This window comes from Budorcas taxicolor, chromosome X (assembly GCF_023091745.1).
Source record: "Budorcas taxicolor isolate Tak-1 chromosome X, Takin1.1, whole genome shotgun sequence".
In the NCBI taxonomy this organism is placed as follows: Eukaryota; Metazoa; Chordata; class Mammalia; order Artiodactyla; family Bovidae; genus Budorcas; species Budorcas taxicolor.
The window spans coordinates 4,895,895-4,921,834 of record NC_068935.1 but is presented as its reverse complement, the minus strand read 5'-3'; the positions used below and the strand labels follow the sequence as shown (position 1 = coordinate 4,921,834).

Genomic DNA, 25,940 nt, shown 5'->3' with positions numbered 1-25,940 from the left:
CTCATTTATAGATAAGGAAACTGAAAACCTAGGAAGACTACCTCACTTGCCCCAAGACTTTATAGCTAATGTGATTGTGTGTGTTAGCTGCTCAGTCGTTTCAGACTCTTTGCAAGCCCATGGACTATAGCCTGCCAGGTTTCTCTGTCCATGGGATTTTCCAGGCAAGAATACTGGAGTGGGTTGCCATTTGCTTCTTTAGGGGATCTTTCTGATCCAGGGACAGAACCTGGGTCCCCCGTATTGCAGGGAGACTCTTTACCATCTGAGTCACCAGGGAAGTCCATATAGCTAATCAGAAGCTGCAAAGATTGGATTTGAATACAGGTCTCATGACTTTTAGTCTTGAAATCTTTCTACCACCCTACAATGCACAAACTTGGCACTGCTGAATAGCATTTTCCCCTCTACTGGAAAGGAAACAAGTGCCTTTGAAATGAAATCACAAATTTCACTATCTAGATTTCATCTCCTGCTTATTTTCTTTATAATGCATCTAAGGTTCAAAATGGTCTGCCACATCTGTTTTAAACCCAGCTTCTATAAGAATTAAAATTGTAAAAGTCATAAGAAGTCTGAATTTTTTACATTATTGATACACATGCTAGGCTAGAACCAAGATTCTGATTTTTGACCAGTAAAAATAGTTGCTGTATTTGCAATGTTATTAAATGATCTCCTTATAAGGAGATACCTATACAATAAACCCACTGAATAAATGCATTAACATGTAGATAAAAGCTTTGTGCATGTGACAAAGCATCCAAGAATTTGTGCCATGTACAATTATACTAAATTGAGTTACTATCAGTTTTTCCATAACATTATAAGCCTTCCTTTACCATAATAGTATACCTTCTTTCTACAATAATCACCCACATTCTTCAGTCAGAGGATACTAGTATCTTCATTGTCAGGTGTGGGGTATGGTATACAAAGTGAAATATCACAAAATTGATTTTAAACTTCCTAAAGATATGGCTCTAAATTTGTTTATGGTTTTCTTTGTAACCCCTAATTGCTCCCAGTAAAATGTTTACAATATAACAGGTATATTATATTACCTTTGCTGTTCACCTGAAACTATCACAGCATTGTTAATCAGCTGTAACCCATACAAAATAAAAAGTTAAAAAAATATACATAATGGGTAATAGTCATTAAACATTTCTAAATTTATTGACATGAGACATTACTATAAATAGAAACTGCATTCAGTTTCTTACTTAAGTGATAGAGAGGGGAAATATTTAAAAGTAAATTATCCTCATTAAATTCCTTGGAAAATGCTAGAACTTTTATTTTAACTCACCAACTCTGAAAACTATACAAACATATATCTGTCTGTGTGATCACAATTCACAGAGCTGCTGCTGCTGCTGCTGCTGCTAAGTCGCTTCAGTCGTGTCCGACTCTGTGCAACCCCATAGACGGCAGCCCACCAGGCTCCACCATCCCTGGGATTCTCCAGGCAAAAACACTGGAGTGGGTTGCCATTTCCTTCTCCAATGTATGAAAGTGAAAAGTGAAACTGAAGTCGCTCATTCATAGAGTTATGGAGTACAAAAACTGCCAACTCCAGGACATTCTCAAAACAGATTATCCATATTGCCATTAGCTCTGATAAATTGTGCTTTTAAAATGTTACTGACACTGTCAAATATTGACCTTATTAGGTACTTTGTTGACATTAACAAGGTCTTTCTTTATCCCAGCCCAGCAGGAGTTAGGAAGAAAGATAGTTTGAGTCAAAGTAAGTGTCAACCAAGAAAGACACAAATATACAGAGAAAGTTAATTCAAAAAATGGAGAATTCCAGGCACAGCAAAGCCATGTATGAAGATATGGAGGTAGAAGGATGAAATAGCATGAAATGTTCAGGAAATTGGGTAGAAGCTGACTGGACCAACTCTATATGTAGCAGAGTGATAGAAAATGAGGTTAGAGATTTAGCAAAAGTTAGATGATGAAGTATTTTGTGTAGACTAGCATTAGACTTTACTCCTAGGGACTCTGAGAAGATATTATAGGGTATTTAGCAGTGATATAACAAAAACTGGCTTCCTTGGTGGCTCCAGAGTAAAGAATCTGCCTGCCAGTACAGCAGACATGACTTCTATCCCTGGGCCATGAAGATCCCTAGCGAAGGAAATGGCAACCCACTCCAGTATTCTTGCGTGCCAGGATAGAAGAGCCTGGCAGGCTACAGTACACGTGGTCACAAAGAGTCAGATAGGACTTAGTGACTAAACAACATAAAAGAAGTGTATTTCAGGAGTAGACCTTGTGGAAAATGATTTACAAGGGGATGGAATGAAGGGCAGAAGATATTTAAGAATCTATGGAAATGGAAAACATTGAGATGTGACAATGCCCTGAAACAAAGAAGCGGTGGGGAGGGGTGGGGGCGGTGGGGAGATCCTATAAAAAGGAAGGGGAATACAGTGCTAAGGCTGTAGAACTGGTAACATTTGGTGACTGAGGTAATGTTGATGGAGGAGAGAAGATCTGAAGATGACTATTTATTTCTGGTTTATGATACTTGGAGGACAATGCTAAGGTTAACTAGGATGGGCAAAGAAGAGAAAAGCAGGTCAAAGTTGAAGAGACTGGAACAGGATAGACAGGATGAAGAAAAGAAGATAAGACAGTTAAGGACCACATTGAACTTGAAATTCAATAAGGAAGCAGCTGAATATATGCGATCTGTGAGTCAGGATGTATTTGGAATAGAAGAGTTCAGAGAGATTCATCTCATAGAAGCGCTGGAGGAAGTCACAAGGATGGATTAGGCTGCCAAGGGTAATGTACAGAATGAGCAAAGGGCCAGAGTAAAGGAGCAAAGGACTAAGGATAAAACTCTAGGAGGAAGTACATTTTACGGCCAAGCATAGACAAAAGAGATCTTCAATGAAATAAAGAGGTAAAAGAAAACAAGGAGAGCATGGCACAACAGAAGCTGAGGGAGGAAAGAGCTTAGACAGAGTGACCAATAGTGTTGAATGGTGCTGGAGAACCCTTATGATGACTTCCAAAGTGTCGTTGCTTTCTGTATTTATGGAAGTCACTAGTGAACTCCCATTACCAAAAACGATGGCTTTGGCAATTACTCAATTTTGAAACAGATTTAAAATGAAAGACATTCTTCTTTAAGTCAAGTTATTTTTGTATTTGAAACATGATTACATTGTATAAATATCTCTATACAACCCCTTATTGTACTAATTCTACTTTTAAAATCATAGTAGTATAAAACTATCAATATATCAAACAAGTTTCCTAAGTAATATCAGACATTTCTTCAACACAGTATTTAACATGCTCATTTATTTTTGAACAAATTTCCTCACTATTCAAAGCTCCAGTACCTTGTTTTATCATAAATGTGCAATTATTGACAAATAATAAATCATTTCTCCAAAGCTACTTCCTCATATGTGATGGTTTGAGTGCAAATTTACAAATAGGCTTAGAGTAAATTCTCAACAGTTGAGAATCACTGTGGAAAGATCTGCACTTCAAAGAATCAGTCAATATTTCTGCAGGGTTTGTCTATTTAAGCATGAGTATGTTTTGGAATGGAACTCTTTCTGAAGTGAATTCTTTAATTCCTACATTCTTAAAATATCTTAATTATAACTCATTATTATTATTATTATTTTGCTGACCCAGGGGCATGATTAAATATACGAGTTAGTGAGAGATGACAGAACACATAGATGCCCTCAGGAGCTATTCAGATATATAGGGCTATTTTCCCTGAGACCAAATGAAACTAAATGTTATAATTTTTGAATTACAGTTCCACTCTTTCATTATGTTTCTATCTCCTTGCCCCTTGCTTTCATTTTGTCAGCTGTTGCCTCTTGATCATCTCAGTGCACAAGTCTGGCATAAAGCATTTTCCAACTTCCCAACTCATGCTTCTAGTCTGCTATGGATAGACAATTGGGCCCAATAAGATACCACAGAGAGACAGGCTCTGATTAAAGACTAAAAGTCTTTGTCATCATGAGGCTTACTTAGTGTACTTGGTGACACTTTGTAGATTGCTCATATTTTCTTTTTCTTTTACTTCCTTTTTGGTTCCAAGTTACATTCCAAAATGATAAATCTCTCAAAATGGTGAGGTCAGGGTAAGTGAATCAACCATGTATTCACTTTTGTGTACCATATTTAATTATAACATGCACAATTTGTGAATTATCTTCAATGTGTTAGATAATATTTTTTAGATGTATTAAATCAAAATAAAAACACTTCTGCACACAGCTTCTGAAATACTTTAAGACGTATTGCACGTTTCAGAGTAATACCAGCCTGTGAAGACTAGGGCTTTTCTTGTAATATCTCATTGGAGGTTAGCTATATGACTTTCTCTTTCTATAAACAACTATTATTTGGAGGAATAAATTAGGAGCTGGGGATCAACATATACACACTAGTACACATAAAATAGATAACTAATAAGGACCTACTGTATAACACAGGGAATTATTATCAATATCTTACAATAGCCTATAATAGAAGAGGATATAAAAATATATACATGTCTGTGTGTATGATATATATAGCTGAATCACTTTGCTATACAACTGAAACTAACACAACACTGTAAATGAACTATACTTCAATATAAATATTTTTAAATAATAAAAATAAGTTAAAGGGGAAAAAAACTATTATTAACACTCAGTATACCCTAGCTTTTCCTGCTGGGCTACATAAAAATTAGTTTCAACTATATGTTGGTATTAGCTCACTCTGTCTTCTCTGAAGGGACTGGCAGACTACTGTAGTCTCTTTTTTTTTACCTCCTGGAAACCTTTCTCCTGTCTCCCACTCTACCATATTACTGGTTTTCTATCAGCAAAGATAATTTTCTGGAAAATTCCTGTTGATCCTTCAAGACCCAATTAAATCATCACTTCATCACCGAAGCCTTCCCTGACTTATGCAGAATATACCTAAACTTCCCTTCCTTTGTGTCCTCATTAAACCTTACCAGGACAAAAGGGACATGGCTGGAGGAAGTGCTGCTATTCCAAGCAAAGTGTTCTGCATGATAAAATGTTTGAGGGCATTTAAAAGTCTACAGCACATTTGGAAAACACAAGGTTTAGTATGGCTAAAACCGATGGTACATTTGGGAGAATGCTGGGGCCCAAGGCCAGAAAGTTAGGTTGGGGCCACACCGAGAGAGCTCATTCATCGTGTTTAGGATTTTCACTTTTATCAAGCAATGGGTATAGGTTTCTAGGAATGCTACTATGTTAGAATCAGATTTACTCTTCAAGGATAACTGACAACAGTACAAAACACTTGTCTGGAGGGGAAGAATCTATCAGTTCGGGATACTAATTAGAAACTAGCTAGAATAATATTGCTGGGAGAATATAAATGCAGTGGAGATAGCGAAACTGAAGAGATTAACAGTCTTTTGTGAAACTTGATGATTAATTGGATGTAGGGAACAAAGAAGAAAGAAGTCTTAAGGAAAACCAAACGTTAGCCAGAAGATGATACCTCTATATTATCTAAAATGAGAAAGACAAGAAAAAGAGATTGCTTTTGGGCGGAGATCATATTAATGGAAAGAGAAATGAGCTAATTTTACTAAGAGGAGGTAGCATACACTGGCTAAAGAAGTAATCTGGAGCCAGACACCCTAGGGTCTAATTGGGCTTTACCTCTTATTCACTATGTTACCCTAGAGAAGTGACCTAAGCTCTATGAGTCTCAGCTTACTCATCTATTAAATGGGGATACTAGTTCTCCATCACTCTCAGAGAATGAGTATGAGATTTAAAAAGAGGTAACATATTAAAGTATTTAAAACATCAGCACATGGTTTATAAAAGCTAATTTGGCTTTCATATTTTTATGGTGCTTCTAAAATATGCAGGTAGCTATTTGGACAGGTAGGTTTGAATACAGACATGAGCCACACAAACTCTGGTGAATCATTAGAATACAGTTGGATTTTATTAAAGCTAAAGAAGCAATTGAGAGTGATCAGATATATTTGTACATATAAATGTATATGTATTTGAGCCTATATATGTGGGTACATATCTACATATATACAAAAATGATGACAGAATAGGACCAAGCAAAGAACATAGGGAATAAAATATCCAAGAAGAAGAAATGCACAAAGGAGATAGAGAAAGCACAATTAGGGGTAGGCAGAGAGTAAGGAGCCGATGGTGCCTAGAAAGGCAAAGGTAGAAAAATTTTCAAGAAGGGAGCCATCAGGATTGGAGAGAAGTCACTGGATTTGGAAATTCAAGAACCACTGTCATCAGTCCTTTTAAGAACTATGAAAACGTTGAGCTGTGAAAGTTAATTTAGGAAACAGAGAAGACAAGTATGGATGAGTCTGTTACAGACCTAGACTATAAAATGAAAAAGGAAGATGAGAGGCTACTTCAAAAGATAAGAAGGATCAAAAGAAGGCATGGGAAACTTGAGAAGTATGGAGAGACTTGAGAAGGCTACTCAGCTGAAGGAAAGTCAATGAACAGAGAACATACAAAGATATATGATTTATTGTCTATTTCTTGAACTACTGAAGATAATCAAACTCCTATCATGGGTACAGAATTTAATTTTAAAGATGACCTAGAAAACCTCTGTGAGAAGTTAATAACCTGTTTTAAATCCAAAAAGGATGGGGGAGGGGGTATGGTTGTTATTTAAAAATAAAATTAATCCTGTATTTTAACAGAATTACTTCAGATACTGAAATAACATTTTGAGAAGTCTCAGGATGCAGAAATAGAAAAGTAATTCTGGTAAAACACAGCACTAATTTTATTTTTTAAACAACAGATTTAAACTTTTGTTTTTCATGCTGCATTCTGAATGTATTTTGAACTTTCAGATATTTTTTTCATCCACATGAAACAATGCGAATAAACAAACCCACTTCACAATTCTTGTGAGAGTAATTGTCTCTGTATATAACAAATTATTAATTTTGTACCTCATTAAAACAGGAAATTTCAAATTGTGATTTGTATATGTTTGCATCTGTAATCTGTCTTCAATAACTTGAATACCTAGCAAGATAATAATCCTTCCATATGTTACTTGTTAACAATTTGCCATTTTATCATTCCATTCAGTCCAGCTTCCTGAAGGCTAGCAAATGTCACTCTCATTTCACTGTGTAGGCTGAACTATTCTATAGCAGGGGTGTCATTTTAAAGGTCAGACAAGGCAGTAAACAAATACTGACATCACAGAAATCTGGCTTCAAATCACAGCTTTACCTCTCAACAGTTGTGTGAGTTTAGGTGAGTGATTTGAGTAATGAAAACTTTGAATACAGACATTAACATTTAATTCCTCCTAAGCAAACTCTAGAAAACGAGAACAAACTCCTACATATGATTGAAAGTTGGTGAAATTTAGGTAAGCCCAGGCACATAAATATAAACAAAGATTTCAAGCAGTCATCTAAAAAAGACAGTTTCCAAACCTTTCGGTAGAGATACTGTATTTTATTGAGAGAAAATGATATAATAAGAAGTATATTTTAAAAAAGGAAAGCATTGAAAAGAAATCCCCCCAAGTAATAAAAAATATAAAACACTGGCCTTAAAAGGCACACCATAAAAGTTTATCCAAAATGCTCATCATAGAGTAGAAGCAATAATTAACAAAATTCCTCAAATATTTGGAAAGGGATTACACTTTTGTGACATATAACAATACAATTAAAAAGGGGAAAAGAAACTTTTATATCAGGTAAAATATTTTTAATAAATACTACTAAATAATTTGATAAAATTAAATTTGGAATCATATTCTCTTTGTTGAATGACACCATAAGACTTTAAAAAACATTTCAGAAAGTGTTTCCCATGGTACATTAAATGCTAAACACTATCTAGATGAGCATCATAGACCAACAAAACTGGCATCGGATTTCACTATGCCACTTACAAGCTGTGGCAGGTTTGACAAGTTATTTATTCTCACTTAGCATATTTGTCTCATAAGTAGAATGGAGACAATAATAGTACCTACATTACTAAGTTGTTGGAGCATTAAACCAGATAATACATATAAATCAAAATGTTTAGTCCAGGGTATCATACTATAGGAGCTCTCATCACAAAAGAATAAAGTTTTCTTTCATAAAATGGCTCATTTCTTAAAACTATCTCACAAAATGTAACAAATTTTATAATTTTATAAAGAAGACATGTAGGCTGGATCTACACAGGGTTATGAAACATACAATGATCTAAGAAGTAGAAATCAGTCCCCTCTATTCTGGGGAGTCAACCTTCTGAATGCTGCATGAATGGCACACACAAAAAAGACATGTATTTAGTTTTCTTAAATTTCTACAACAAGCCCATACAGACTTCATTAACACTTGTTCGGATAATGGCATTAGCTGAACTGTTCGTCCTCTTGCCCTGATTATTGCTAAGGCTTTAATTTCCATGACTTAGTACACTAATTACTAAATTTCTACCCAAATATTAATGATAATAATGATCAATTTATAATAATTCAAACTACTCTTCCTCACTTTAAGCAAATTATCATCTTCACAGACAAAACTTCTAGCTTCTATGAATGCCGAAGGAACAGGAAAATTTTCATTTTGACATTCCCTTCTATTTAAATGCTAGCTAAAGTGGAGTTAGTGTCATACAAAATGAGTACTGCATTAGCCAAAAAAAGTTCACTTGGGTTTTTCCGTGAGATGGTACAGAAAAACCCAAACAAAAATTTTGGCCAATGCAATATAACCCTGGAAGCAATTTAAGACAAAACTAACTTACCTGTAATTGCAAAGCTTCATGGTTTTGTAATCCTTCCACAATTGGTGAAAATCGTTCTCTGTTATTTCGTTCTGCTGCTGTAGTTATAGCCCCTAAAAGTTTATCTAGACTATAGAGGAAAAAAAAATAGAAATAAATACATCTTAAACACACTATATGAATACAGGTTATCTCTTATACACTCTTCCCTGTTTTCAGGTGCTTGATGTTTATATGAAAGTGAAAGTGAAGTCGCTCAGTCGCGTCCGACTCTTGTGACCCGTGGACTGTAGCCCACCAAGCTCCTCTATCCATGGGATTCTCCAGGCAAGAATACTGGAGTGGGTTGCCATTTCCTTCTCCAGGGTGATGTTTATATAGACCATCACAATTTAAGAATTGTGTTCTTCTCCACATATTTCTACAACTCAAATATTGATAGCATTAAATAACATAAGGGCATCAAAATAAAATTCAATTTGAAAATCCTGAGGAAAGTCATTTTTCTGGGTGACATTTTAAAAAATACTTAATTGATAAACATTAAAATTTTAAGTATTGAGTTTTGATATTGCATGTGTTAATATAGTTTTTTTTTAAGCACAGCAAAATAACATTACATAGATATTAATGTCACTTAAACATGGTGGCATCTACAGCTATTCAAAGTTCATTCAAGTGTAATCAGACTGTAATTTTATAATGAAGTGCAAGAAAGAGTACATATTTTTTAAACAACTTTTAAAAAATTCTCTGAAAATGGAACAAGGAAAAAGCCCAGAAGAGAAAGCCCAGTAAATTAAAGAAGCATCTATAATTACCTAGCACAAGAAACTTATTTACATGAACAAAAATATTGGTAGCTATCTCTGTACAGTGTCTGAATCAAATGAACCTCTCTGTAGTATACTACTCACATCAAGCTATATCTGAAATTATAATTAAGTCATAAAATATACCAGACTAGGTTGCATTCTGTGAATTAAGTACTGAAAACCTAATAGACTAGGAAAATATTTCTTAGTCATATATAAACTGATTTTCCTATAAAACCTAAGGAAGCATTATTTTTGCATATGTTATCTCATTCTCATAAGACAGGATAAACCAACACTAAGAAACATTTCATTTTATTCCAAGAGGTAAGAGAAAGTCAACATATTAGAATATTCTTAAATCTTTGCCTGCCTCTATTCTAATTCAAACTGAAATGATTACTGCCACACAGAGTGTTTAGAAAAAAGTATTCAAATTCATATCCGTAACAGGTATTTCATTCTTTATCACAAGTGTTTCTTAACAACTGGACATCAAACCTATAATTTTGCTTCTGATTGAATATTATTTCAGTAAGAAGTGATCTAATGTGTTGTCAGCAACAACTTGCTGAAAATGGTACATACATGCATCCTGAATGATTACCAACAGCCTTTTGTTCTTTTTAATCAGTTAGTTGCATTCCATGAATAACTGCTTTATTCTTTCACTTACATTACACAGATAAAGTAAAGCACTACTGTAAAATAATAGTACAGAATAAAAGCATCTGGTCTCTGTTAGTTAAAGAAGTCAAATTTTCTGATGTGCATGGATGAGGGTGTATATTGTGTAGAGTGTGTATGTGAATGTGCCTGTGTGTGTGTTTAGCCAAAATTACTCCTTAACTGATCTTTCCCTACTTTTCTAATAATTGCTTTCCCTTCAACTAGATAAAATTCTAATCATTCACTTTGAATATCCAACATTGAAGAACTTCCCATTAGGATTCTGTCTTTTTAAACCTATTTTTCAAAGAATCAAAAAACAGCTAAAATGTAAACAGATAAGATAAAAATACCAATTTTTCTCCTGAAATGTAATACTATCTTCATGCAAGCTATCAGGTGGCACTAGTGGTAAAGAATCTGCTGCCAATGCAAGATATACAGGAGACATGGATCCAATCCCTCGGTCAGGAAGATCCCCTGGAGAAGGGAATGGGTACCCTCTCCAGTATTCTCAGCTGGAGAAATCCCATGCACAGAGGAGTCTGGTGAGTTACAGTCCAAGGGGTTGCAAAGAGTCGTATACAACTGAGCAACTGAGCACAGCTGCATGGTATCAAAAGAAACAGCACAAATTTCTCAATTTTTCAAGTGTCATTTCTATGCAGTTAATGTTAATGACAAAGCAATACTTACATGTTGTCTTCTCCAACAATGCAAATAGCTGAAAGTATTTTTACTATTTCAGTCATCATGTTGGGTTGTTTGGGGTCAATTGCTCTTGCTAGGAGTAAAAGACTTCTTTCATCTCCTAGAATCCTTTGTAATCCAAACTAAAGGAGAAAAAAAAAACTTTCTTTCAAAATATTTTGTAGTCATATCTTTAATTTTAAAAAACAAATTAACAATGATTTTCTAAAAACCCATGCCTCCACATTGAGGTTCTATTTAATTAAATGAATGTTCTTCAAATTCAATTGCTTTTTATTTGAAATGACCACTTCTTGGATTTTAGGTCCTTTTATGAGATACGATCTCCATTATCCTAACTAAACATTCCATAAAAATTTGGAAGAAATATGCAGCAATCAGTATTTCCTCAATCAAGAAGAATATGTAGCTGTTCTACTTATGTCATTGGTTCTCGTTGGAGACATCTGGAACTCATGATAAAATTTTTCAATATGTTTGTATGGAAAATTAAGTTGAACAAAAAGGGAAAATGTTGAAAAGCTCTTTTGTATACTACATGCCAGTTAAAGAAGCTACAAATCTCTGTATGGGTTTTCCCATACCTTCTCTCTTTTAGCCTCCCTCTTTCAAGCAGCTGTGGTACATAGCAAAATTATAACCCCAAAGAAGTGGAGCCTGGGTTTTATTGAATACTGCATGTCACAGTCAACTAGGCAGAGGAGACAGACACCATTTTCATTGATTTTCTAGGCTTAAATATATGCATGCAAGTGTGCATCACAAGAATGAATAGGTAAAGAAATGTTGAAGAAAGCCCAAAACTCGGGTTTTCACTACATAAAGAAGGTCATATTTTCTTTGATCTTTGGCCCACAAGGTATTTCTCAGATTCCTTATGAAATATGTTTGCTTGTTTTTACAGTTTAACAGGGGAATTTGACAATATTTCATCATTGCAAAATTGCCATTTCAAGCTAACCTTTACTGAAGTACCACACACTTGACTATTTTCATGGTTTCTATTTTCTAAAAAAATTCAGGAGAAAACAACATGAGCCTTAGCTATAATAATAACAAAATACACAGAGATAAGACAAAAAGGGAAATGGAAAAGACAAAATGAAAAAGAAGCAAAGAAAACAAAAGGAAAATGAATATATAAAGGTGGGTAGTAAACAATAAATAGTAATTAAAATAAATGAAAATTTGTAAAATGGAGAGATAGATGATTACTATACAATTACCAAACTTAAAATAACTTTTAAAATCAGTTAAACTGACAGTGAAATCATTAAATTTTTCAAATTTCCATTTTATTGTTTAAAGGTAGTTTCTAACATTGGAGAAGGAAATGGCAATCCACTCCAGTAGGGAAATACTCAAAATAAAAATGAAAACATGAGAAATGGTGGAAAACCATCAACCTAAACATTAGAGCAATATTATACAATGGAAGTTAAAGGGCAATGGGTTCCTTTTCATAATTGTATTATTCTATGTACTATATAAGCAAAAAGAGTTTTTGAAGTAGGTAATCAAAACCTTTGAGGTCAGTAAATTTGATGCATAAATCATTTCAGACGAAAGTTTCATGCTTTGACTATGACAAATTCAATACAACATGAAATTGATATATCACGGTTTATTTTTTAATGTAACTTTATGCCTATCGTTTCAGATGCCTGTAATTTAAAAGACTTATCATTTAGTCATGTTCCTAGCACCAGTGTAAAAGACATTAACATGCTCTAACGAAAGCTTAGCCTTAGTTTACAGTAATCTAAATCAAACTATCATGTTCTCCCTCCTACCCTGTTAGTGGGAATGCAATTTGGGACAACCACTATGCAGGAACAGTATGAAGGTCCTTAACAAAATAAACTAGTAGAGCTAGCATATGAGCTAGAAATCTCACTGCTGGGAAGATATCTGGAGAAAACCATAACCTGAAAGGAAACATACACTCCAGTGTTCACTGCAGCAGTGTTTAATATAGCCAAGACATGGAAGCAACCTAAATGTCCATCAACAGAGGAATGAATAAAGAAGATGTGGTACATGTATACAATGGAGTATTACTCAGCCATCCCATAAGAATGAAATGCCATTTGCAGCAACATGGATGGACCTAGAAATTATTTTATTAACTGAAGACAGACAAAGACAAACATATATGATATATGATATCATGGTATCATTCATATGTGGAATATAATTAATAAAAAAGAAAAAAAACTTATTTACAGAAACAGACTTACAGATATCAAAAACAAAATTATGGTTACCAAAGGGCAAATGTGGTTGGGGGAGGGATAAATCAGTAGTTTGGCATGAACACATATATACTATAATATATAAGATAAATAACCAACAAGGACCCACTGTACAGCAGAGGGAACTTTGCTTAATATTCTGTAATAATCGATATGAGAAAAGACACTAATAATGAACAGATACATGTATGTATGTATAACTGAATTACTTGGCTGTATAAATGAAACTAACACTACATTATAAATCAACTAATTATGTATTGGCATATCAACTGCTGTCTCCAGGGAAAAGGCTCTATAGGAAATCTCACTAATATGACTTTCTCTACTAACTATACTGATTACACTCATACCTGGAAAGCTGTTAAGAGTTCACTACTCAAACCAATAAGAATTTATATCAGACTCCTAATTTTACAGGTTAGGTGACTGATTGGCAGAGAGGTCAAATGATTTTCTAAAGGCCACACAACTTAGTGGCAAAGCAAAGACTCTGTCTCCTGATTTCTAGTACTGTGTTATCTTTCCATTTATTTCTTAGTTTTCCTCAGTTGAAAAGAGAGATCCATCCTGAGAAGCAATGTTCATTAACTGCTTTCCTGTTAGGTATCACATTCTGCATAATTTTATCATCAAAGACTACGAGCTCAAAAGTTGAAAACTTCTGCAGTAATACTGATTGAAATCTTTTCAGAAGAAACTTCCAAGAACAGCACAATTAGTATATTCTATACATGAGACTCATGTCAATTGGCAAGCATCCATCAGATCAAAAAATTCTTTGCTGATACATGTGTGTATAATATACACATACATATCATGCATAATCCCATACAATTATAAAAAAAGATTTCAGACTACTTATGTAGATACTCTTATTGCATTGGTTATTATTTAAAAATAGCTATATTTTACATCTTGCAAGATTTAGGTCACTGTTATACTTATTTTTATTAAATATTTTGAGATCATTAGAACACCATCTAAAGGGATTTTTAAATTAATGAATGTCAATGGTATTTTACCTATAGGAATATGGTGTAAATCATACATAAGAGTTCATTCTTCATTCTAGTTTAAATTAAAAAATGACTATAACTACATAACCTGAGAAAAAAATACTTTTAGAAGATAAATCCTTAATAATAATGCAACTGGTACCACACATATACAAAAATCTTCTGCTATCTGCCAGAAAAGTCTTTTATGGATATTAACACACTGACATTAACTGAACAAAAAAAGAATGAAAAATCTTAACCTTATACTGTTTTTAGCAAAATTAAAAAAAAAATCAAAGCATAGTTTTGAATTGTCCTTTATAATGGAAGATAAACTCTCTGTAAGGAAATAGTATCCAATTAATCAAATTTAAAATTTTCAACTACTATCAAAACAAAAACAAAAAACAGTATTATCTGATTTGGGAACAAGACTTGATGTCTGCAAGATTGCAAAAACCTGTCATTAAATATTTTGAGAAGCAAAGTATATTTTAAATAATACTTAAATGAAGCTCATGAGGATTTGCATTATAAAGACCCTTTTGAAAACTAAGTAAGCACCCACGATTTTGCCTGTTTCATACACTCTGTTAGGAAAGCTCTCATCTTTTGTAACAAAGGCATAAATAAATACTACTTGCCTTATTGTTCATAAATGCTTTGAGGCACTGAATAAGTTTATACTGATTCTTCTTGTCAATATTTTCTTGCCTGAATAAAAGAAAAAAAACATTGTATTGTGCTGAAAAATCTCCCCTGTGGTGAATTTTTTTTTTCATGTTTATTCTTACTGTTTCTTGTCCAGAAGCTTTTCCAGCACATCCAACAAGAGTCCAAGACCTTCATGGCCAAAGTTGTTAACCCAGCTATGAAACAAACAAACAAAGTATAAATAAGTTTATATGATTAAAACATTACATACCTCAAATTAAATTTTTGATTTTCAAATCTGCTAATCCAGTCTTCATACTGTTTGTCAATCTTTTTCTCTACTCCAATTACTTTGAGTATTGACCCTATGAGAATGACTGAAGAGATCTTTTATCTCAATCCCACACTTTCCTTCACATTTTAGATTGCCCATTCCACAGCACTACCTTGGTTGTTTCACCAGCATTAAATATTTAAGCCTGAATTTATAACCCAAGTTTATTTTCTGTTTTGTCTCTGTTTCCCTATATCAACTCCTCTTCCACTCTTCCATATTCTGTTAATAACACCGCTATCCTTTGAATCCTTCAGACTTGAAATATTGGCATAATTTCCTGATCCCCCAACTTTTTCATCTTTGCATTTATTCTGATCATTCATTCAAAAAATATTTATTTGAGTTCCCACTAACTACCAGGCATGTTCTATGTGATAGAAATAACTGGCAACAAACTAAGTTCCTATGTTCATGTAGCTTATCATCTAGAAAAAAGAAGACAAAGACTAAATAAACAACTACCTAATAAAATATCACTGTTTTGGTACTATGAATAGAAAAAAAAAAACCTTGGGAAATGGAATGAGTGACCCAGTGTTATTACTCTTTTTTTTTTTTTTTATGTGTAGTCAGGGGAAGATTCTTTGATAAGGTGATATTTGAGCAGAGCTTTAAAAAAAGTAAAGAACTTTCCCAGTAGAGGAAATAAGAGCAGTCTTCCATCAAAAATCTTTTCTGGACTACCTAACAAATTGCAACTCCTGATTCTGATCAAACCTCAACCTACCTTTCAAGCCTCAAGCCTCAGACCACATGTTCCAATAAAATCAGACATATTCTGTTTCCTACAGTCTTCCCTGCTTGACCTCATTTTTCAATCTTTCTTTCCAGAAGGTAACTCCAACTCCATCTCACCAAGGTTCAAACTGACTGGCAACTCCTCCATTAATGTTTTTCCCTGTAAGTACTACATCCAAATGTGTTATTTCCCCTTGAATGCCCATGTTTCTGTATCTCTTACTGAACAACATTATGATTGCATCACAAGTGTCTTATCCACCTTTTGGATTAAAAATTCTCTGAAGATTGTTCCATGATCTTATTCATCTTTGAGAATCCCACAAAGCTTAGCAGGGTAGATTACATATAGTCAACACTAAATATTTGCTAATTAAACATAACTAAACTTATTGAGTAGTGTGGTTAAAAGAATGAGCAGAATCATACTGCCCATGAAATTCTCAAATGTAAATTAATATACAGCAGGACACCTGTGAAGCAATAATTAAATATATATATATATATAAACCATGACTATAGTTCAATGCCACAGTCTTTAAATCACGTTTCATATTTAACTAAGGCAAAGCTTATCAACAGAGATGAGACCTAAATTTCTAAGAGACAATAAGAAACAACAGATCACTGAAAAAAACTATTTTAAAAATAGTTCAAATATTCAGAACCAATCACATTCACAATATATATGGAAACTCGTTTTAAACAAATTCTGCTTTAATTTCCACAGTGGAAATGAGAAAAAATCAATATGGCATTGTAATGATAATTGGCGGCAAGCTACAATTCAATTGAGGCATGTAATCAACCAGTATAATGAGCTATTTTCTCAGACTCTAGATAATCAGTAAGGTGGTGGTAGAAGGAGAAAAGGACACCAGCTCTCTAAGCATAAAATAATGATAATCTATCACAGAGAGTAATCAGGAGATATCATTTCAGCAAATACCCTAACGCAACCTTAAAATAATCAGACTTCTGATTAAATTTATACAAACAGCCCTCAGTATCTGCTTTGGCATTTGGGAAGAAAAAATAATCTATGATTTCCTTAAACTTAACCTTTATAACTTGTTTTAAGAGTCTAAATTTTACTCATTTCTTTTTCTACCTACTGCTATTACAATTATTAGGATCATTTCTTTCTGGGTCTGGAGAAGCCTTTGATTTAAGACCATGATTTCTATCTGTTCACATGAAATCAGACACTCACATCTCCCAGAATGTTTCAAATTGTGCAGTTGATGGTACGTTGGTTTCATTCAGTGAAAACTACTATCAGTCTGAAAGAAAAAAAAAATTTGCACACAACCATGAAACTTAAGTGTGAAGAGGTCAGGCCTATTACAAAGTAGGCAGAGAAAAATCTTAACTGAGAATACCTAAGGCTAATGGTGATGGAATTCCAGTTGACCGATTTCAAAACCTAAAAGATGACGCTGTGAAAGCACTGCACTCAATATGTCAGTAAATATGAAAAACTCAGCAGTGCCCACAGGACTGGAAAAGGTCAGTTTTGATTCCAATCCCAAAGAAAGGCAATGCCAAAGAATGCTCAAACTACTGCACAATTGCACTCATCTCACACGCTACCAAAAGAAATGCTCAAAATTCTCCAAGCCAGGTTTCAACAGTATGTGAACAGTGAACTTCCAGATGTTCAAGCTGGATTTAGAAAAGGCAGAGGAGCCACAGATCAAATTGACAACATCGCTGGATTATTGAAAAAGCAAGAGAGTTCCAGAAAAACATCTACTTTTGCATTATTCACTATGCCAAAGCCTTTGACTGTGTGGATCACAAAAAACTGTGGAAAATTCTGAAAGACACGGGAACACCAAACCACCTGACCTACCTCCTGAGAAATCTGTATGCAGGTCAAGAATCAACAGTTATAACTGGACATGGAAAAACAGACTGGTTCCAAATCGGGAAAGGAGTACATCAAGGCAATATATTGTCACACTGTTTATTTAACTTATATGCAGAGTACATCACGAGAAATGATGGACTGGATGAAGCACAAGCTGGAATCAACATTGCCGGGAGAAATATCAATAACCTCAGATATGCAGAAGACACCACCTTTATGGCACAAAGTGAGGAAGAACTAAAGAGCCTCTTGAAGAAAGTGAAAGAGGAGAGTGAAAAAGTTGGCTTAAAGCTCAACATTCAGAAAACTAAGATCAAGGCATCTGGTCCCATCGCTGCATGGCAAATAGATAGGAAAACAATGGAAACAATGAGAGGCTTTATTTTGGGGGGCTCCAAAATCACTGTAGATGGTAACTGCAGCCATGAAATTAAAAGATGCTTACTCCTTGGAAGAAAAGTTATGACCTACACAGCATATTAAAAAGCAGACACATTACTTTACCAAGAAAGGGCCATCTAGTCAAAGCTATGGATTTTCCAGTAGTCATGTATGGATGTGAGAGTTGTACTATAAAGAAAGCTAAGCACTAAAGAACAGATGCTTTTGAACTGTAGTGTTGGAGAAGACTTGAGAGTCCCTTGGGCTGCAAGGAAATCCAACCTGTCATTCCTACAGGAAATCAGTTCTGAATATTCATTGGAAGGACTGATGCTAAAGCTGTAACTCCAATACTTTGGCCACCTCATGCGAAGAGTTGACTCATTGGAAAAGACCCGGATGCTGACGCAGATTGAAGGTGGGAAGAGAAGAGGACAACAGAGGATGAGATGGTTGGATGGCATCACCAACATGACGGACTTGAGTTTGAGTAGGCTCTGGGAGTTGGTGATGGACAAGGAGGCCTGGCATCCTGCAGCCCATGGGGTCGCAAAGAGTCGGACACAACTGAGTGACTGAACTGAACTGAACTGATTGAACTGAGCGACTGAAAGCCAATGATTAGAGGCATGGTAGGAGCCCTTAGAGCATTTATAGAGAATAGGTGTCCAGAAGGAGGTTGTAGCTAGGGGGATAAAATAACTATGATATAGTAGGATGACATTCAAGAGGTGAAGAGGAAGAGAGTGCAGCTATACATACATATTTTTTGCTTTGTCTCTTGCCAGCACCAAATGCTTTCTCTTTAAAGCGGCAAATACTTTGTGGCCTCTACCCAAACACTAACTGTTTGTGTTTCTCTCACACTTAAATATGTAGGTTTTCTCCAATATAAATGTGACACTGAAATGGTGAAGTGGTTTAAAAACAAAATGTTGGCTAGTTTATGTTGGCATGGCTTCCCGGGTGGTGCTAGTGGTAAAGAACTTGCCTGTCAATGCAGAATATTTAAAAGATGAGGGCTCAATCCCTGGGTCAGGAAGATCCCCTGGAGGAGAGCATGGCAATCTACTCCAGTATTCTTGCCTGGAGAAGCCCATGGACAGAGAAGCCTGGCAGGCTACAGTCCATAGGGCAGCAAAGAGTTGGACACGACTGAAGTTATTTAGCATGCAACTACATAGGCAGGAATTTTGATACTGCAACAACAGAGTAAGTATAAATCCATGGTTCTAAAAGTGTGTGCCCCAAACCAGGAGCATCAACAGCATCTGGGAATCTGTTAGAAATACAAATTCTTGGATCCCACGCGAGACCTACTAACACAGCAATTCTATAGGTGGAGCCAAAAAACTCTTTTAACTACTCCAGGTGATTCTGATGTTTGCTCAAGTTTGAGAACATCTGACATAAAACAGTGTTTGCTGAGAAGACGATGAAGACTTTCATAATCAGGATTCATGCTCAAAATTTAAGACTGCTCTAAATACCCTCCATACCATACTGTATACCTGCATAGCCACAGGACAGAGATAAAACAACTAGTAAAAGCAAGTATATTTGGTCTGTGTATAAATATATATATGCCTTTGTTTTTGCTGTTTGGCCAACAGGCATGTGGGACCTAAGTTTCATGAGCAGGGATTGAACCCACGCACTCTGTAGCGGAAGTTCAGAGTCATAACCACTGAATCGCCAGGGAATTCCCAGATATATTTGATACATTTCACAGAGTAGGCAAATTCCAGCTCTGAGTTATTCAGTACTAACTGAAATATCTAGAAGTATGAAAACACAGTCAATGACTCTATTTAAAATCTGACTCAGATTGCAGGTAAAGACATCAATTTTCTGTAGTATCTCAGCCTTGAAATCAGACATTGCAATTTATCATGGACCCCAAATTTATAAGAGATACAGAAAGAACAGAGAATAATGAAAAACCAAACAGAAGAAAAAATGGGGGGAGGAAGAGGATCTCATATACTATTCATAATACTCTGTAACACAAGGTTTTTTCCCTTTTGATTGGAATATGACTTACATACAGTGAAATTCATCATTGACAAAACACAGTCATGCAGCTTCTAACACAAACGAGACATAGAACACGTCCACCCCATCGAAATATTTTCTCATTTCCCTTTACAATCAGTCACTTTTCTTTACTCCCAGCCATGTGGCAACCACGTATCTGGTTTGTGTCCCTACAGTTTTGCTTGCTCCAAAATGTAATTAGAAATGTAATCATACTGTATACAGGTTTTAGTGTCTGGTTTCCTTCACTTAGCACAAACATGATATTCAACTATGTTGTTGCATGTACTAGTAGTCCATCCCGTTTTATTGTATGCGTGTAACACAATTTTTTTTCCATTCGTCAACTGATGAATATCTCGGTTGTTCCCAGGTTTTCATGATTATGAACAAAGCTGCTATAAACATTCACATGTAAGTGTTTATGTAAGCATAAGTTTTCCTGCCTCCTGAGAAATCTGTATGGAGGTCACTATGCCTTTGACTGTGTGGATCACAATAAACTGTGGAAAATTCTGAAAGAGATGGGAATACCATACCACCTGACCTGCCTCTTGAGAAATCTGTATGCGGGTCAGGAAGCAACAGTTAGAACTGGACATGGAACAACAGACTGGTTCCAAATAGGAAAAGGAGTACGTCAAGGCTGTATATTGTCACCCTGCTTATTTAACGTATATGCAGAGTTCATCATGAGACACATTGGGCTGGAGGAAGCTCAAGCTGGAATCAAGATTGCCAGGAGAAATATCAATAACCTCAGATATGCAGATGACACCACCCTTATGAAAGAAAGTGAAGAAGAACTAAAGACCCTCTTGATGAAAGTGAAAGAGGAGAGTGAAATGTTGGCTTAAAGCTCAACATTCAGAAAACGAAGATCATGGCATCTGGTCCCATCACTTCATGGGAAATAGATGGGGAAACAGTGGAAACAGTGTCAGACTTTATTTCGGGGGCTCCAAAATCACTGCAAATGATTATTGCAGCCATGAAATAAAAAGATCCTTACTCCTTAGAAGAAAAGCTATGATCAACCTAGACAGCATATTAAAAAGAAGAGACATGACTTTGCCAAGAAAGGTCTGTCTAGTCAAAGCTATGGTTTTTCCAGTAGTCATGGATGGATGTGAGAGTTGGACTATAGAGAAAGCTGAGTGCTGAAGAACTGATGCTTTTGAAATGGGGTGCTGGAGAAGACTCTTGAGAGTCCCTTGGACTGCAAGGAGATAAAACCAATCAATTCTAAAGGAAATCAGTCCTGAATATTCATTGGAAGGACTGATGCTAAAGATGAAACCCCAATACTTTAGCCACCTAATGCGAAGAACTGACTCATTGGAAAAGACACTGATGCTGGGAAAGACAAGCAGGAGGAGAAGGGGACGACAGAGGATGAGATGGTTGGATGGCATCACCAACTCGATGAACATGAGTTTGAGCGAGCTCCAGGAATTGGTGGTGGACAGGGAGGCCTAGCATGCTGCATGCAGTCCATGCCCAACTCACAAAGAGTTGGCCACTAGTGAGTGAACTGAACTCGGCTGTTTCCAGGTTTTGATCATTATGAACAGTGCTGCTATAAACATTCATATGTAAGTATTTATGTAAGCGTGCATTTTCATTTCTCTTTGGGAAAATAACTAGGGGAGGAATTGTTAGGTTTTAAGATGAGTTTTTTGTTTTTTCTTTTTTTAACTTATTTTTTATAACTAAAAGATAGTTGGTTTACAATATTGTGTTGGTAATCTTTTAAAACTGTTTTCCAAAGTGGCTAGACCATTTAGCATTCCTTCAGCAAAGCATGCATGTGGCATGAGTGCATGGTTAAGTCGCTTAAGTCATGTCTGACCCTTTGCTACCCTATGGACTCTAGCCCACCAGGCTCCTCTGTCCATGGGATTCTCCAGGCAAGAAGATTGGAGTGGGTTGTCATGACCTCCTCCAGGGCATCTTCCTGACCCAGGGATCAAACCCATGTCTCTTACTGTCTCCTGCATCGGCAGGCAGGTTCTTTACCACTAGCACCAAAAGTATAATAGTTGTAACTGCTTAAAATCCTTCAAACACTTCATATTGTCAACCGTTTTCACTTTAATCCTGAAAATGTTTTCACATAAAGAAACTGAGAAGAAAATTATTTAAGTTACTTGCAAAACATCATTCCACAAGTTAAATATCAGTTTAAGTACTCACACCCACACACCTAGGTCTGATTCCAAAGCCCATGTTTATTTCAATCACACCATTAGAAATTACTAATAGAACCAGTACATGGTTTTCTATAACACTTGGCTAATGGCTCCAGCCAGAACTCACAGAAGAATCTGTGGTTCTTCCAGAACTGCAACGAGCTTAAACCTAGATATCTATGTCTAGACAAAGAATTATATATTTTCTATTATTTAATAGCTTATTTCATTCATTTAGGTGTAATGGCTAGTTTTCAACGCACATGTTTCTTGTCTTTCAAAGTCCTAAGCTTCTTATCTATGAAATACTACCGAAGAAAAATATTTGGAAACTCCCTCTAAAACTTGCAATCAAGATTTAGGCAGCAGCTTATTGGAAAGAACAGAGTTAGATGTAGTGAAAGGTTTTTGGTTTTTTTGGTCGTTGTTGTTAAGATGGGTTACAGCCCATAATCTCATTTCTTGGCATTAACACGTTGATGATTTGGGGACTTCTCTGTTGGTCCAGCGGTCAAAACTCCACACTCCCAGCACAGGGGGTCTGGGTTCAATCCCTAGTCAGGGAGCTAGATCTCACATGCTGCAACTAATGATCCCACTTGCCACAACTAAGGCATGGTGCAACCAAATAAATAAATAATTTTTGACAAACGTATTGGTAATTTTATTTCATCAAGTTACCTAAGTTAGGGTTGTCTTGACATGCTACATATCCACCATCATATTTGTAGTCGTCACTTAACAGCAGACCAGGTAGAACAAATGAACCACCCAAACAAACAAACAAAAATAGAAAGATCACTGAGGACAGTTAATGTCTGTGTGAGCAAGAGCCCAAGAAAAGATCTGAACACTGAAAAAGAAGCCAGGAAGATGTTCCAGGGAGGAAGAGGACTGACCCACAATGAGACAATATTTTCTGACCTTAGATATAAAAGGTATGGCTATATACCCTGATATTGCTCAAGAAGTTACAAATTAGAGATCTTTTCCCACATTTACTCAAAGGTCGGAAATATAACTCTCCATTCATCAATGGGGTATCTCTGTGAGATCACAGAGTGACATGGTTAAATATATAAGCTTTATAAGAAGACAGATCTGAGTTCCAATCCCATCTCTATCGTATTCTAGCTGCGTTACTTTCAATCAGTTACTTAAAATCTCTAAGCGTGTTTCCTTGTCTACAAAATAGGGATGAGAATAGTACCTATACCTCATAAGGGCTTTGTTACTATTAAATGAAATCATGCACAGTGAAGCTTGCATTAAGATATTTCTAAAAATGTTCAAAATAAAAAACTTTAGCACTCCTTAAATCTACTTATCCAAAATACAGTATGAATTTTAGGCATAGTCTTCTTAAAAATTATTAACACTTAATAACATTTCCTCATTTATTGAAAAGTATTTTAAGTATATGAAACATGCAGAAGACTCTAACAAGATACTAGAGGGACTCCCGGCAGTCAAGTGGTTAAGACTGCACTTCCAATGCGGGGGGCATGGGTTTGATCCCTGGTCAGGGAAATAATTGCCTACATGCCACGTGGTATGCCCAAAATAAATAAATAAAAATAAAAAATAGATACTAGACTTCTACACGTTGACTTTTTAAAAAAGATTTCATGACTTGATATTTGGTACTCAAATCACATCACTTGCTTTCTTTAACTTCCTGTTATTCAACTTTCTGTATATTCATTACTATATTTAGTTCGGCCAATTCACAGTGAAATAGACATAGAAGTCACAATAGTAGGGGAAGGGGAGACGTGGAGATAAAAGTATATTTATAGTCCATGTGTAATTGTAGCAGAAAAATATCAAAACACATTAAGGTTCTAAAACAAAAATCTGTCCCAGGCTTTCAGAACTTCTGAAGTCATTTTTTCTAAAGGGCCCACTTACACTCATTGGCATGCTCAAAATTAAAAAAAAAAATCTTATCTGTAATGAAAGTATCAGAGGATTCATTGAACCCTATGGCCATGAGAAAGCAAGATTCTCCCCTCTCTGACTCTCCAGGACCAAAAAAAAAATGAAGAAAACTCTATAAATGTGCCTATTTTATGAGGGAATGAGATTCTGTTCCTTCACAGTCTCTAAAAACTTTAACCTCTTTTATCCATAAGTTGGATATTTGGACCCTGAATTATTTAATTATAGTTCACATAAATATAACTTAAAATCAGACAGTGGATGGATGAGTTCAGCATTCTATATGTAAAACAGACATATAGGAAGTAGTGACTACATGCACATTTATAATTAGACTGTCTGGATTCACGTCTTTCTTTCAAAAGGGTTAAAGCTAAAATTAGAAAGTGCTTTCCTGAGTCAGCAATGACTGAGCTGGAAAACTCAGCAGTGGCCACAGGACTGGAAAAGGTCAGTTTTAACTGAAACCCCAAAGAAAGACAATGGCAAGGAATGCTCAAACTACCACACAGTTGCACTAATCTCACATGTTAGTAAAGTAATGCTACAAATTCTCCAAGCCAGGCTTCAGCAGTATGTGAACTGTAAACCTCCAGATGTTCAAGCTGGATTTAGAAAATGCAGAAGAATCAGAGGTCAAATAGCCAACATCCGCTGGATTATTGAAAAGGCAAGAGAGTTCTGGAAAAATATCTATGACTATGTGGATCACTACAAACTGTAGAAAATTCTGGAAGAGACGGGAATACTAGACCACCTGACCTGCCTCTTGAGAAATCTATATGCAAGTGAGGAACCAACACTTAAAACTGGACATGAAACAACAGACTGGTTCCAAATAGGAAAAGGAGTACGTCAAGGCTGTATATTGTCACCCTGCTTATTTAACTTATATGCAGAGTACATCATGAGAAACGCTGGGCTGGAGGAAGCACAAGCTGGAATCGAGATTGCCAGGAGAAATATCAATAACCTCAAATAGGCAGATGACATCACCCTTATGGCAAAAAGCGAAGAAGAACTAAAGAGGCTCTTGATGAAAGTGCAAGAGGAGCATGAAAAAGCTGGCTTAAAGCTCAACATTCAGAAAAATAAGATCATGTCATCTGGTCCCATCACTTCATGGCAAATAGATGGGGAAACAGTGGAAACAGTGGCTGACTTTATTTTGGGGGGCTCCAAAATCACCACAGATGGCGACTGCAACAATGACATTAAAAGACGCTTACTCCTTGAAAGAAAAGTTATGACCGACCTAGACAGCATATTAAAAAGCAAGAGACATGACTTTGCCAATAAAGGTCCGTCTAGTTAACGCTATGGTTTTTCCAATAGTCATGTATGGATGTGAGGGTTGGACTATAAAGAAAGCAAAGCACCAAAGAATTGATGCTTTTGAACTGTGGTGTTGGAGAAGACTCTTGAGAGTCCCTTGGACAGCACGGAGATCCAACCAGTCTAGCCTAAGGGAAATCAGCCCTGAATGTTCATTGGAAGGAGTGATGCTAAAGCTGAAACTCCAATATACTGGCCACCTGATGTGAAGAACT

At 35.7% G+C, this 25,940-nt stretch overlaps 1 protein-coding gene across 1 annotated transcript in view; it reads right to left on the bottom strand.

Moving 5' to 3' along the window:
• The window catches only part of DIAPH2 (diaphanous related formin 2), a 791,835-nt gene that overhangs the window by 502,810 nt on the left and 263,085 nt on the right, over positions 1 to 25,940 (bottom strand). The window contains exons 7-10 of the mRNA XM_052663405.1: positions 15,032 to 15,106; positions 14,882 to 14,951; positions 10,967 to 11,103; positions 8,808 to 8,916 (exon numbers count right to left, since the gene is read on the bottom strand). Of these exons, the coding sequence (XP_052519365.1) occupies positions 8,808 to 8,916; positions 10,967 to 11,103; positions 14,882 to 14,951; positions 15,032 to 15,106 (391 nt within the window). The remainder of the gene's footprint in view (positions 1 to 8,807; positions 8,917 to 10,966; positions 11,104 to 14,881; positions 14,952 to 15,031; positions 15,107 to 25,940) is intronic.